Here is a 16,353-nt window from a genome sequence, read left to right on the forward strand (position 1 = left end):
ACTGGCATGGGCTCCTGCCTAATGAGGTGTTCTGGGAATTTTTTTCCCATGTTTGACTTCCTACTTAGTGTAGTGACTGTAAACACTGGATAAATGAACTTACATGATACCTTTATTTTTGTGAGATGATGTTGGCAGGAGCTATCTGTGTTAGGGAACATTTGATAGTAGGTATGGATATGAATTACAATCTATAATTATAGAGGCTGTAATTTTGTTTTTACAGCAATTTACCTGGATAATTTCTTCAAAATGTGTTGGAAATCACATTCACCTGCGGAGCTCTTTTTGATTTTCTTAGAGCTGTAATTGATCCCTTCTATCAGTGTATGTCACACTTGCTTTATGTGCCATGTCAGTCCTTCGTTTTTAAGTGCAGGGCAAGTGCAAACTATGCATTGTTTGCTTAAGAGTCTTTGGTGAGGGACTTTGCCAAAAATGAATGCATTGGGTTTGGGATTCTCTAAACTGGAATCCTGGAAAAGAATTATACCACTGCACTGGATGGGGGATCAAGGCTGACCCCTTTAGCCCAAGGCTCCTTCCAGCAATGGTTCAGTGTTGTGTGCAGATTGGCTCCGAGTATGCCTCTCCTGTCCCTGGAGCAAGGACCACAATCCAACCTTATTAATCAGACAGATGCTTTTCTTGGAACATATACCACAAGCAACTTGTTTGAGCATGGGAGGAACTAAATCGTTCGTCTTTCCCTCTCAGACACATGCTGTGCATTGCTATATCTGATAAGCTTTATAGGTAAGTGGGTCTATGTCAGTGAAGAATGGGCAGCTTGCAGATAAAAACATCTGGAAGGCACAACTCCCAAGATCCCTTACCTTTGCCTCTGCTGGATGAGCCTTGCAAGAGTCGTAGGCCAAGGCATTGCACTTTTGTTAACTGCTCAGGAAACATCAGCTGTTGGGTAGTATAAACATGAAAAAATAAACATCTGGAGGGCCATAAGTTGTCCAACACTGGCATAAGCAGATGTGTACATAGGACTGGTGCCACTATTTTTGAAAGTTGCAAAGCAAGCTGCCTTAAAGTTCAGATCGCCCTGGTCTGTCCCACCAATCTGCTCAATTTTAGAGGGAGTTTTCCAACTTTCCTTGGGGGAAAAATCTTCTACTAGAATAGGCAACCACAGTTTCTCTCTGTGACTGATTATGCTGTTACACGGGAGTAGGAAATGTGCAGTCTGCAGGCTTTATAGAAGGTCTCTTCTTTCAGCTAGTGCTCTCTTGTTATATGCAAGGAATCCTGTCATTTTAGGTTTCTAGCCTTCCAATTTGCAAGTATAAATTTAAATACGTGATGGCAAAAATTTCCAGTATGACTCTTGCTGCTAAACAAAATGATACCACAGTCATATAATCTTTCTGGATAAGAGCTGCAGCATGGCAGTATGTTAGTGCAGGTTTTATAACTTCTCCCTCTGTGTGTGAGTGTGTGTGTGTCTGTATTAGTCCCCTGGCCTGTGTATAAGCAATGTTTTCTGCTCTGTTACTTATTGGCAACCAAACCTGATGATTCCAGAGAGGAAGTAAAAAAAAAAAAAAAAAAGCAGAAGCAATTTAAGGACAATTAATCTCCTTCTCTCCTTACTGATATATTTACTGCAATTTACCCTTGACTGCAATTTCATTGCTTGGAATAAATCATACTGATGTTTGTTATTTATGGCTGCCCTAACTGTCTTGCTTCTATTTGGCAGTGTTCAAACAGCAGTGATCAATGTATTCAAAGGCGGAGGCTTGCAAAGCAATGAACTCTACACTCTCAACGAAAATGTCAGGTATGTTGTTTGGACTCTGCTAGGTGGAATGGTCTGCCAGATGCTGAACAGGTGGTGCAACTCAGAGTTGTGTGCACTGCACATGGTAGTTGGTTTGCTTATTAGAGTCATAACCTACTTTGTTTTATTGGCTTGTTCAAGGTAGTTCATACCACAGCTGATGCATGGTACTGCAAAGATAAATCTGTGCAAAAATGTAGTAAGGGTAGTTCTGCATAATAAAATGGAGAGCTGGATTAGACCCTTATCCTAGCTATATACAAAAATGGCATTAGGAACCTATGACTAACGATATGAAGGCCGACAGTAAAGGTATCTTTAAATATATCACATGTAGGAAGATACCAGTTAGGGAGGCAGTTGGTCTGTAAAATGTGGATGGAGTTAAAGACTAAAAGAGGACAAGGAATTGCAAAAAGCTCCGAGAATTCTTTTCATCTGTCTTGACTGTAGAAGATTTACGACAGGTACCTGTATGACAAAATTTGGAATTCTGTACCTTATAGGCAAATGGAAAACTAATAAACCACTGGTCCCAGATATGAAAAGGCTGATTTTCTCAGATGTGAAAAGGCTGATTTTCTAACAATCGGTAGCATATTCCTGAGGACTGGTGAATGCCAATGTAATGCCGGTTTTTTAAAGGGGATCCAGTGGAAACCAAGAAATTTCAGACTGCTTAACTTAAGGTCTTTTCCAAGTAAATTTGTTGAAAGTATTATCAAATAGAAAATTGGGGGAAGGGCAACCTTGGTTTTCAACAAGGCAAGTCCTGTTTCATTAACCTTTGAGAGTACCATTAAATATAGAGCTCAGCTAGATACTCTTGACTTGAATTTCCAAAACTGTTCTGTCAGAGTCCCTCACTAAAGACTCCTAAGCAAATTTAGCAGCCATAGAATAAAAGATTCTTGTGTGGATCAGTAACTGGTTAAAAAAAACAAAGTGAGTAAGAATAAATATTAAATTCTCCTTATGAAAAGATGTAAACAGTGTGGTCCCACAGAGATTTATATCGAGAACAGGGCTTTTTAACCTAGTCATAAATGATCTGAAATTGGGAGTGAGCAATGAAATGGCCAGGTTTGCCAATGACACCAAAATTATTTAGGATAGTTAAAATAAAAAGGCTTTGTGACACGCTCCAAAAGGACATCTTCAGACTGGGAGAATTGGCATCAAAACGGCAAATAGCATTCACTGTAAGGAAGTGTAAAGTGATGTATGTTGGAGCAAAAACACCCTAGCTTCACATATATTCTGATGGATCTGAGCTACACTGACTGACCAAAAGAGTTAATTTTGGATTGTGGAGGACTGGACGATCAAAACATCAAGTGGGTGTGCAGCTGCTGTGGAAAAGGTAAATTCCATGTTAGGCATAATTAGGAAGAGAATTGAAAGTAAAATTGCCAATGTCGTACTTTCCTTAGGCAAATATATGATGCAGCCACACTTAAAATGCTGTGTTCAGTGCTATTCACTGCACCTAAAAGAATGTTGTTGAGTTGGAAAAAGAGCAGAAAAGGGCAATGAAAGTGATCAAGGGGTTGGAGCAACTCTACTATAATGGAAAAGTACAATAACTTTCGGAAAAAGTTAAGGGAAAAAATTACAGGTGTACAGAACCATGAATGATGTAGATAAAGTGTATCGGGAGATGTATTTCTCTCTCCTGACCAGTAGAACTTGGGGTCATCCCATGAAGCTGATAAGTGAGAAATTAATGATATATAAGAGGAAGTATTATTTTTCTCACAAGTACACAGCTATGAAGTTCACTTCCACAAGATGTTGTGATGATAGATGATTTGGGCAGCTTTGACAGGGACTTAGGCATATTCTTGGAGGTGAAGGTTGTCAATAGTTTTTAGTTGTGATTGCTATATGCTGTGTCCAGTATTGAAGGCAGCATGTTGATGTACACAGGTGATGGAAAACCCAGGCAGGATGGTGCTGGGGAACTTGTGGGTTTCCCATGGGGAGCTGGTTGGCCCCTGTGTGAACAAGAAGCTAAACTAGCTTGGTCTGACGCAGTGTGACTTTTCTTATGCTCCTGAGTGCATTTAAACAAACTTGGTCAGAAATGTATATTTGTGTCTAGACTTCATAGCATTGAGATTAAAAGTGAAGAATTTGCTCTCAAAAATGGGGAATTTGGCTTGTTTGATGACGACTTAAAATAGTTCTCCGTGTTAAACAGAAAAGGAGACCTCTTTAGAAGGCCTTTCCCCACCCAACTCTGTGAATCTGGCTTAAACATTGTCAAGACAGGGGAAGCCAACATGTTTTGACAAAAGGTTATCAGTGCCTTGCATGCTGCTGGTAGAGTTATGCTAAGCTGTGCTCCAAGTTAAGAATAGTTTTAACATTCTCTGTGGTAGCATAAAGCCTTTTTGTGCCCTTTTTGTCCTACTTGAAAACAGACCTATAAACTGTTAAGCATGAAATTCCTCCCACAAGATATTGATTTAAAAATGAAAGCTTCATAAAATTCTGTTCATTGCTTTTTATAACTCCTGAATAAGACAACTACTTCTGCGTACTTTGACAAATTGCATTATAAGCCTCTGCTGGAATCCATTTCTCCCCCACCTCTCAGGCTGTTTTCTTAATTCATGATTCAGAGTTGTTTTGGAAAGGAAAGTTGTACACTGTTTTGCTGTATAGATTAAAATATATTTTGTTTGCTTTTTGTATTGAGAATTGCAAATTTATCCAGATGTGTAATCAGTGTGACCAAAATAGTAGCAGTAGTATACAAAAGAAAAAACCTAACTTTTAATAGGATGGATAATTTGACCAATTGGTCAAATGTAAAGAGACCAGCAGTGGGCTAAGGTATTATTTTGGAATGATTTCCAGAGGAGTAGCAGCTTTGATCTGTTGCAGCAAGAGTTTTGAGACATCTAACAAATATTATTATGACATTACCTTTCATGTACTGAAGTTCTCTTGATACATCTGATGAAATATGTTCCATTCCACAAAACCCTTTGCCACAGTAAAGTTTATTTTGGAATTCTAACTGGTGACTGTGTTGAAATTTGCCTGTGATGAATCTAATAAACTAAAGTACATGACTAGTGAACATATTAATAAAAATGGGTAGGTCGTCTTGACCAACTATTATTATGGGGATGACTGCTTTTCTTTAGCTCTCATGTCTATTTCAGGAGCATTTTAAGCCCAGGTAGTAGGGTGGTTAAACAAAACCCACAGGAGAATGATTGTGCATAACTTTTCACATTGTTACAGGAATATTATGGGACGAACTGAGCCCCTCCTACAAGTTCCTCTCCCCCATGAGATTAAGGGGGAGGCTATAAGGTGGAAGGTCTTCTCTGTGGTGGCACCCCAATTATGGAATGCTTTACTTTCTGAGATTTGCTAGGCACCTACTATGTTGAGCATCAGGCAGAGTAACAAAAACCTTTCTTTTTTCTTTTTTGGTGCATCTATGACACTACTTAGAACCTTCAGACCAATCGCACTGGTTTTAATATATTATGTTTTTATTTAATTATGTATATTGTGATTTTATCTTGTTTTATTTTACTGTGATATTTTAACCATGCTATTATATCTAATGTTATTTTATTTGTATTTTTATTGTAATGGCCACCCAGGGAGTGTGATGGTAATGGACAGCTCTCAATAAATAAGTAAAAATGGAGCCTCACATATATTTTGTGTGTTGGATAGCATTGGCTATATACACCGCTGTGTTACAAGAAGAGTGCCTTTGGAATTGAATCTCAACAACACAACAGGCTATGGTAGAGGACCACAGAACATACAGAATCTTATTCATGTTTCTGCGTGTGATGCCTACTTACTTATATGTTACATTTACTTGAGTGCATTAATCTGCACTGGTCTGTGATCCTTCAGTAGCACAGGGCTCCTTATGCCCCATAATTAACAATATTGGCTTGCAAGAAAGACTTAGATTTGGTTATATCTGGAGTGTACTTAAAGCTGTTGAGAAAAAATAGACTTACATAGGCTGCAATCATCACTAATTTATGATTAGGTCCCATTGAATGCAATGAGGTTTACTTTTTTGTTGAGTTTTTATTCTTTTTTTCTTATTAATCTTAATTTTTAATTAGTGTTGAGTTTTTTATTCTTAACAAAAAGAAACTAAAAAACATCAGCCATCGAAAACCTCAGACCTACTGGGTCAGCCCCCCACATTTTTTCTTTTTATGTTAAACTATAAACATATTTAAGTCTATGCATAGTCCCGTTTCTCTAGCCAATGATAAAAAGAGTCCCAGGTTTGATAGAAGTCTGTATCTTCTTTCCCTTAGAGACAAAGTCAATCTGTCCATTTCGGCACAGTCCAAGATCTTTTTTAGAGTCAGTTCATCTGTAGGTGGCTCTTCACTCTTCCAGTGTTGGGCAAATGCAATCCTCGCCGTAGCAGTTACATGTAGAGTCAAATACATTGCTTGTTTACTAAGATCATCAGGTACCATGCCTAATAAGAAAACTTCAGGTTTAAATGTTAGAAGTTTTTGTAACATTTCCTCAAGCCATTTGTGTATTTTAATCCAATACTTTTTTGGCCTTATCACAGGTCCCCCACATATGATTAAAAAGTGCCCGATTTTTGTTTACATTTCCAACATCCATTTAACATATTTGGAAACAGCAATGAGGCTTACTTTTGAGTAGATATATGCGATATTTAGCCCAGACATTGATTTTCTGAGTTGGACTACTACCAGAAGTTTCTCTAGCAGCATTGCAATTGGCTCTTACCTTTCAAGATACTGCCAAGAAACTTGATACTGTTCCTCATGTTCATCACTACTGAGACATTTTAAATTGTGGGTAGGTGAGGAAGACAGTGTTTGTGCTAAACTGCAGGGAAAATGCAGAAAGAAAAAGGTTAACGCTTTCTAAGTACCATGCTGTGCCCCTACCCCCATGCCCTTAAAATAAAGGGATGTCTCCTTTGGCCAAGCCAAGTGCAGTATCTTGGAATGTGAGGTTGTCTGAGGTCAGAAAAGAGATCCGGCCTTCCCTGGTAATTGCTTTTGCCTTTTCAGAAAGGAACTATTGAGAAGAAGGCATACAGTGTCTGTAATTGAGGCCGCTATGTGCCATAAAGAGATGCACTGCAAAAATGCGTAGGACAAATGGTTCCACATGACCTGTGGAAGGAAGCCAAGTTAAGAAAAGAAACTTGGTTTGGTTCAAAGGGTAATTTATTCTTTTGCGATCCCATAGCAAAACATGTACTGGATGAAGGCCATGAGCCACCTATCTGGTGCTGTTTCTTTCAAGGGAAAAGATGTACCATGGGGAAGCATATAAGCATTCCTTGTACACCCATGCCCTCACACCCCTTAAGATATGCCGGAGAGGCCCTGCTCGAGGAACCCTCCCTGAAGTAGGTAAAAAGGACATCTACTCGGAATAGGGCCTTCTCTGTGGTGGCGCCCAGATTGTGTAATGCGCTTCCCGGAGAGGTTTGCCTGGCGCTGAGCCGACGTTCTTTTCGGTGCCAAATCAAAACCTTTTATTCAACCACTATTTTAAAAATTATTATTTTAATGGTTTTACAGTTGCTTTTGATTTAACTTATTTTTATTGGTTATATATTGTGTTATTATATTGGTTTTGATTGTTTTAGTGTATTTTGATTTTAATATTGTAAGCTGTCCTGAGATGTCACACATATAGGGCGGCATATAAAAGTTTTTAATTACTTAATTAAAAAAAGTAAAATCAATTGCAAACTTTATTAGATATACCTGTATTTCACAGAGTTCAGTAAAAAGCAATTGTCGTGGGGACCTTTCATGATATGCGCCTCATTTCTTCTCAGGCGATTGTTGAAGAGTGAACTTGGATCCTTCATCACAGACTATTTCCAGGTAAAACTTTTTCTTTAAGTGAACATTTAAAGCATTCCAAGCTTGTGTTCTTGTTATCTTTTGGCTTCTTCTTTGAAGCAAGCTTTGGCATTTACGGCTGCCCTGTAATCAGATTGGATGGATTCTGGACTTAGTGGATTCTTCTATGCAAGATCTTGGAATTTGAACAAAGAGTGCATAGTTTTATGAACATCTTTGTTTTTTGCTGTGCCAAAGAGTGGACAATTTTATTTCCGTCTGCTGGAGATGCAAGCCAGCAGAATCACAATTACTAATTTTTAATTGTAGTATGGGTAACATAATGGTGTCTTGGTTGGAGCTGGCTGTGATATGGTAATGAGAAACCTTAAGTTCTCTCTGTATATTGCGGGGCATAGCATTGTCCTAGCATTGAATGCTGTTTGAAAAGCAAACTTTAGTTTAGCTTTCTGATGCCTGATCCAAATTGTTACTAACCAACACAGGACGTGACTAGCAAAGCAAGTTTGTTAGCTCTAAAGAAAAACTTCCACAAAGGGAAGAATGTTGAGACATTTCCTGATCTATAGGTTATAGCCTGCAAAGCTGTATATGAGATTGGCAACAGAAGCCCTCCTCCGGGAACCCTCTGTGAAAGATGTTAGGAGACAGAGTACCCGGAGGAGGGCCTTCTCTGTGGACTATGGAATGTGCTCCCCAGAGAGGTTTGCCTGTCACTGTCATTATATGTTTTTCGGCGCCAGGTAAAGACCTTTTTATTTAACCAATATTTTAATATGTTTTAATATTGAATTTTATTATTGTATTTGCAGCCAGAGTGGGTCGTCAATTTATTTATGCTGTTAGCCGTCCAGAGACGTTAGTAATTGGATGGCATACAAATTTCATAAATAAATAGATAAGGCTTGGGACGGCATACAAATTTCATAAATAAATAGATAAGGCTTGGGACCAGTTTTCCTGAAAAACCTCCTTTTCTTGTATAAGCCTACCTAGGTTCAAATATTTTCAGAGGAAGTCCTGTTTTTGGTATTGCCACCATCTGAGATGCATTTGGTGGGGACATTACAAAGGGTCTTCCAGATGGCTGCTCCCAGTCTTTGGAACTTGATGTCTGCCCCAGGTTGCTTTCTCTCTCTGCAGTTCACTAGCAGGCAAAGTCACTTACGTCCAAACAAATCTTTGGCACGCAAACTGGTCTGATTGGGCGCTGGTTTTATTTTTTTAATGGTTGTATTCTTGTAATTACATTTTTATTGCTCTATGATTGTTTTAACCACCCTTTTAAAAGTACATTTGGATCTTTTAACTGACAGCTGGGTTGAACACCATTTTCTTGGGAAAGGTGGAGTATAAACCAAATAAATACTGTTGCTTCTTAGAGTGGTTGCATGTGATGTTCTCAGAAGCAATAGGCTTCCATGATGGTCTGCCATAAGAGGGCATTCCTATGAGAAAAATTTTCTTTGATTCAACTTGTTTACTAGGAAGTTGTGCTTTGATGACAGTGTGGGGAGTGAGAAAGATAGCAGTCTTGGGCAATTGTTCACATGGAGTGCTGGCTGCATCCCAGACAATGCGGAATCAGAATGTGTGAGATTAAGGAGGATGGGCTATGTCAAAATGCTGAGACACAAAAGGCAGAGGTGATTGTCTCAAGGTCAGGCACTTTGCTGAGCCTGGTAGTTTCTGGGAATGACTAAGATGTACAAGCAGTGGGAAGGATTTCTGAGGATAAGGGATTCTCAGACACAGACTAGGCCCCTCATGTTCTTGATTCCTCATACTGAGGCATCAGTAGAGGCCGAAGGCTCAACTGAATGAGGGGGTTGCTTGCCTTCAGAAAGCCCCTTGCCAAGGGACAGGGCCCAGGCATGTTCATAAGGAGAGTTCCCAGAGGTAAACACTAGATGGGGTTCAACAAACCACTCTGTCCATGCTTGGAGATCTGTTCTGGGTGATTTGTACTTAGACGCAGTAAAGTTTTGCAAGGATTTTTTTTTGTATTTTATATGGGATATTAATGATTGTAAGCCGCCTGAGGCTCATGCGATGGGGCGGCATATAAGTTGTCTAAATAAAATAAAAATAAATAAAATAAAATAAAATGATCTATGGCTTTTGACTGCTTGAAGGAGGAAGCTCGACACACGACAGACAGTACTTCCCCTTATCCATCTTTTTTTTTTTTTTTTTGAGAAAAACAATATGGTAATGAAATGAGAACTGTAGCACAAGTACACATCTGTGGCAGTTCCATGTGGAATGTACATTAGATAAGATGTTAGCTCACATATTCCTCGTATGCATCAGTATACATTCTGTTTGTGGTTTGAAACAGTGAGTGGAAATCTTGTTTAATAAGCCTTTCCAGGAGTTTGGCACCACTTTCTGAAATTTGCTTAGTCTGCAGAACAACCATAATTTAAAAACTGGAGGGGAGACAATACATGAGTCAAAGTGAAAAATTGCTGGTTCCTTGTGACTGATAATGAACAGTTCTTTAACCACAGGAGAAGTGGCTCTCATTATTTACATGAATCCAAAAACATGTTAGCAGGTTCTGGTTTTGCATTTACTTCAGGGTGGTGAATGTTCTGATGGTTGCAAGAAATGGTCTTACACCGATGTTGTCATTAGTAAAATGTAATGCATGGAGAAAAATATGCATATAATCTTTAAACACAGAAGCATCTGGAAAAGCCATGCCAATTGGCTTTCCCAGAAATGTGTATATGGTATCTTAAAAGTGCAAGTATACTTTTAGAAGCAAAATATGTGCTTGCTGCAGAGAACACCGGTGTAACACTAACATTTCCTGCAAAAATTGCTGTATGGAACTACTCTCAGTGGCACTGTTTAGTCAAGGCTCTCATAACAACATGATTTCACTGTATCTTATTATTTCATAGCCAGAAAGGAAAGAAAAGCTATAAAAATGTCTAAGCTTACCAAAGCTGCTTGTATTTTGTGCCAGTCCTATAAAAATAACTGGATGTGATTGTTTCCTGTAGATATCTTATTGCATGCCATTTTGTAAATATGGATTCGCAATGGCAAAGCAGGTGAGCTTCATCACAGTAGATTTATCAGTGAAAGCTTTAGAAGAATAATTAGTGAGAGCCAATTTTAATTTATGTAGCTGTGAGTTAATGGCACTTGTTGGTTCTGTTGTGATAGTATAGGAGGGAATAAAAGAGAGCAATAAAGATCTATCCCTCAAACAGTGGTTAATAGCTTGATTAATATGTAAGTTACCTCAAACTTTGCTCCATGCCTTAAACAACTGTGGCATATATTTTGTGTTCTGCAAATCTCTAGACAAAAAAGGTCCTCAACACTAGTGCAACAGAAAGTGGGAGTTCCTGAAAATAAGGAAGGAAGCAACGACACTAATTTCTAGAATGGTTAGCAGAACTTGCAGAAGGAGACTTTGCTCCCCTGTCTGGTTCTGGAAATGAATGTTACTGTTCATTTTGGTGCTTATTTTGGGAACCTCTAGTTTTTGTTGTATTAGCATTTCATTACACCAGACCAATGGGACTTATAGAGGTGCAGTGGCAGTACGGGACACTGCCCAAAATGTGTGGGGTTAGGAACAAGCAATTGGAAGTTGCCAAGTGGGTTGATGAACATTGTATCAATACTTCTTCATTCTGTGCTGATTTTTAAGGTGGAGTTCTTTGTACAGTATTTTAGGGATAGTTCCAGATGTCCGGTTTTATTCCTCTTTTAATATAAGTGGTTGATTGATAGCCCAAGTTAACGGGTCCTTGCATTCCACAGGAAATTGCATATTTGCAGTTTGGTGCACAGATTTCTGAACTTTCCTCCGGACCAGAGTTCTAAAGATGGTGGGAGGCTGGAAAATAGAATACTGCTAAAATTAGGCTTACTTCATTTCAGCAGCCCACGTATCATTGACTAAGTGATAGTAATATGACTTGAAGACTGTGGCTTGTGCACTTCTTCTCTTTAAAAAGTAAACTTCTCTAGTATCCTTTTTCTCTTTTGACAATAAATTGTTTTCTACAATGAACAATCCCATCCATTCCTAGATGAACATTATTGTGAGGAACTGAGCTTGCAGAAAGGCTAAACTTTGTGTGCTTCATGTGATTGCATGATCTGCAGCAGTTGCAACTCTTAACTAAAATCAAGCAGCCAACCTGCTATGGAGAATGTATGATGTGCTTGTAAAGAAATGAGGAAGGTGGAGGACTTTAAAGGAGAAGAGGGAGTAAAGTGTAGCAGCTGTGTTATCATTTGTATACCTTTTGAACATCAAAGCAGTTACTATATTACTCACCAAACTACTTGGAATTGCTTATTTTTTTCAGGGAAGAGAGTATTGCCTTTCCAGAATAATACTCTTGCATTTTTACAATCTAATTTGTGAGAACAATAATGAAAATGAGACCCACAAACTACAAATCTAAGTCTAAAGGGCTTTAACAAATTTATATATATCTATACATAATCCTTTGCTATAGTTGATACAGTAACTATGCATTTACTTCCTGAGAAGGTCTAGTTATCTGATTTCTGCTGGGAAGCTGGTAATACTAAACTTCAGACTGTATTAATCCCATGCACTTTGCTTACCATTTTAGGCAAATGTTAGTTCACTTATGAAAAATCCTACTTTATCAAAGTAAATGGGAAAGTCTTCTTGTTCAATTGTGTTCCATGAAACCTGCAACCACCGATGTCCAGGATGCTTCCATAAGAGTTACTAGAAAACAAATGATGTTCAAAACTACTCCTTGTGGAACTCTAATTGGGTATAGCTCACTCACCACATGGAATCTCATTTTTTCCCATTCATTACAAACCAAAATGCAGGGAGGCTTGTAGGCTTATGGCAAAAGTCAGAGGTTTCAATGGTGTGGTTGACCAAGTATAAAGCTATTTCAGCTGTGGAATTGTCTTTCAGTTGCTAATGGTAGTAAGATAAGACAAAGTCAGTCCATCATGTTCCCATTTCTAATCAAAGTCTTGCAGTGAATTTAATTTTTAATTTAATAAAACATTTATATCCCACCCTTTCTGATGAATGGCTTAGGACAGCTTACAGTGATTTAAAATAAAATATAATACAATGATACAATAATTAAAACAGTAGATAGTAAGCCAACATAAACAGCTCTTCATAAAACTAAAGAAAGGAGAGAAAAGGAAAAGAGAAAAGAGAGGGGAGGGGAGGGGAGGGAAGGAGAAAAGAGAAAATGGAACTGCGGACAGATCTTTAAAAAATCTAAAAATCTTAATTATTAAAATGATGGCTGTATAAAAAGGTGTTTACCTGGTGCTGAAAAGAGTATAGGGTTATAACTATTTGTGCATGCTGGTTAAAGATGTATGAACAATTCATTTCAATTTGGTTTTGATCAGAAGTTTTCACCTTCTAGAATGAACAAGGACTCACAAGTCTGCACATTTCCAAATTTGTAATGTGATTCATATGCTCAAAATTCAGTCGACTGCATGTGTACATTTAAAAAATGCACACTGTAATCAATGGGAGAACAATACATGCATCGCCCAACTAATGTGTACATTTGTGAAAATATGCACAGATATGCATTTTCATGTCAAAACAAAGCTTGCAATCTCCCATGGATGCTAGTCAGAAAAACCATCAAGAAGCAATTCAGAGCACTTCAGTGAGCTTGAATTTTGCTGATTTATACATTTCTAAAGCAGGTTTAAAACTTCCTAGAATCATTCAGTCTCACTACTGAAAGACAGTTTTCTCCATCTTCAGGGAAGCATAATTATATCATTGCCTTCAATTTTCCTTGGAGATGTAGGTGGTGGTGTGGAAATACATTTTCCACTGTTCTGACTATAAAGCAGGACATGTATTTTTCAGATGGGCACAGAGGTTTTTCATTTGGGTTGTGTGGGTTGTGGGAAATGAAGTCCCGAGAGATGGAAATTTCAGTAAATTAGTTTTACTGGTATGACTGTGGGTGGGTAGGCATGAATTCCTCACAATCGTTTTTTCTTTTTTTTTTTCTTTCCCTTTTTAAGTTCTGGAGATAACTTGGCTGCTTAGTCCGTACCCTCTCCAGCTTAGCTTCAGGTATGATCTACTGCTTTATGCTTTATCTTTGGCAGCTGAGGGTTTTTTGTTTTCCCACTGCACTTTCACTTTCATTGTTCTTTCACCTTTACCCAAAAGCTTTTTTCTTTTCTTTTTGAGTAATATCATTACATTCAGTCCTATGTTCTTTTGGGAGAGGTATAGTATTAAACCACAAAACTATGTACAACTGAGAATGGCATTCTGAAAAAGTAAGATAATCATACTTTTAACTTGCTTAAATTTTCCCAAATATTTTTGGAGTCTTAAGTAATTGCTGTTTTTAACTAATTCTCAGAAATGCCCCACCATTAAAAGATGCAGACCTATATATATCAAGAAAAATAAACAAATCCTGAATTATTTTAAGTGGAGACTGTCTCCGGTAATTTCTCACTTCAATCACAAATTCTTCCTCTCCTTTAATTAAGTTGGCATTTTCTTTCTTACCCTTCAGAATAAATAAAGATCTTTAAAAAGAAGGCTCTGCAAGCAAACTGATGCATTAAAAAAAATTGAAGATAGCTTTTTTCCCATCAATGCTCCACATTTAGAAGCGAAGTGTCACTTTTTTCTTCCTGACTTCATTCCCTTCCTTTGGTGTATTACAAATACATGGGAAAGTAGTTGTTCAGGTAGTCTGTGACTATTCTTCTTTGATAACAGTATTTTATTTATTATTTTTAAGTTATATTCAGCAAAGCTACCCTGCCCCCTTGTCTACTGCCTAACTTGCTAATGACAACCTTTTTATTTTTTATTTATTTTTATTTATTTTTCGGTTTATATCCTGCCTTTTTCCTACAAAGGGCTCAAGGCAGCTTACATCTCCTCCTCCATCTTCTCCCCACAACAACAACCCTGTGAGGTAGGTTGGGCTGAGAGTCTGTGACTGGCCCAAAGTCACCCAGTTGGCTCCATGGCCGAGCGGGGACTAGAACCCAGGTCGTCTGAGTCCCAATCCCACGCGCTTAACCGCTGCACCACACTGGCTCTCTTGAACCTTGAAGGTAACCTTGACCTTTGTGTGTCAGTCTTGAAGCATATGTGTGTGTGTATCTGCAGTGAATGCATGCATGAGCCATCTGGGCAAAGGAGTAAAGCTGACTCTTTATCTGAGCAACAAGCACTTAGCCTAAATACCATAGAAGACATTGCTCATGTCTTCTGTTTGCCCCCTTTTCTACCAGATAGCTTTCAAAGGGCTTTGAACAAATTTGTGGAGGATAAGCCTGTCAATGGCGCCTCACTGCTTTATGTTACTACTGGTATCAGGGAGTGTGCCTTTGTACATCACTTGCTGGGGAACATGGGCAGGGGGATGTTGCTGCATTTGCATTCTGCTTGCGGGTTTTTCATGGGCAGCTGATTGGCTACTGTGTGAAGTGAATGGGATATTGGTGAAGATGGACCTCTGGTCTGATCTAGCATGGCTCTTACTCTTGCGGTTTGATCATAGCTGTAGGGCAGCCTTTTCCATCCTGCTGTCCTCTGGCTGTTTTAGATTTCAGGGCCCATTTTATTATATTTTAACTTTGCCCCAGTAATAAATGTTTTCTGGGTGGATTAGAACCACCAGGCTTAGCCAGCACATCCGATAAAAAAGAATCCTGTGAGTTGTCGTTTTGAAGTGCACAAGGTTGGAGAAGGTGGGCTTAGGCCCATGTTCAGTTGACAGTGCTGCATCTAGAGGGAGCGTGCACCACTGTGTTACCTTTTTTCCAGAACTAGGTGTGAATCCAGAGGTTATAAAAACATAATTTGTACTTCACTTGTCAGTCAGTGAAGGAAGGAAGGAAGGTATTGCGTTCAGTTGATTCAGTTCCACATATGTTTTCCTCCACCTAAGATGATTTAATTTTTCCTTAATAAAATAATTCAGGAAACCAGTCCTGGAAGCTGTTGCATAAAACCTTTCCAACTGAAGTGAATGGTAATGTTAGATAACAATTTAACAAGAGAATAATGTGCACAGCTAGAAAGTTGGTAAGGAGAAGATAAAATACTAGAACCTAGGATCATCCAGTGAAACTGAATGCTGGGACATAAGTGAAAGGATACATGGACACACAGTGTAGCTGAACTATGGAGTTTTCCTGTAGAGAATGTGATGATGGCAGCCAGTGCAGATGGCTTTTAAATTCAGTTAGGTAAATCCTTGATGGAAACATCAATTGGCAGCTACCAGTCATGACAGACAAATGCTACTGCCAGGGTCAGAAGACAGCTTGCTTGTGGGCTTCGTGGTGTTATCATATTAGGCTGTTGTGGGATGGATGGTGCTGAATTAGTTAGACCTTTGGTCTGATCAAGCGGGTTCCTGTTATGTGCATTTATAGCACAAAGGTTACCAGGAAACTATGGGTTCCTGTTTTATATGCATTTACAGCACAAAGGTTCCCGGGAAATGATAATGTAGAGCTTGGGGCAGTAGGGAGAGGCAGGGTAACAAGAGCTGAATATGAGCAAATATGGGGGAGGGAGCACTGTAAAACATATTTCTCATATTAGTTGTGACATTTACCAAGTGATTTGTCATGTACCGCAGTAATCTAACTCCTTCGGAAACATGATCCATTCTCTGGTTTTCCCAAGTTGTA

At 38.7% G+C, this 16,353-nt stretch overlaps 1 protein-coding gene across 5 annotated transcripts in view; it reads left to right on the forward strand.

Annotated features, from left to right (window-relative positions):
• Positions 1–16,353, forward strand: part of PRR5L (proline rich 5 like) — a 77,510-nt gene that overhangs the window by 26,880 nt on the left and 34,277 nt on the right. For all 5 annotated transcript variants that reach the window (XM_044436603.1, XM_044436605.1, XM_044436606.1 and 2 more), the window contains 2 exons: positions 1,715–1,795; positions 7,638–7,686. In XM_044436603.1, the coding sequence (XP_044292538.1) occupies positions 1,715–1,795; positions 7,638–7,686 (130 nt within the window). The remainder of the gene's footprint in view (positions 1–1,714; positions 1,796–7,637; positions 7,687–16,353) is intronic.

Source organism: Varanus komodoensis, unplaced genomic scaffold (assembly GCF_004798865.1).
Source record: "Varanus komodoensis strain SLA01 unplaced genomic scaffold, ASM479886v1 scaffold3, whole genome shotgun sequence".
NCBI lineage: Eukaryota > Metazoa > Chordata > Lepidosauria > Squamata > Varanidae > Varanus > Varanus komodoensis.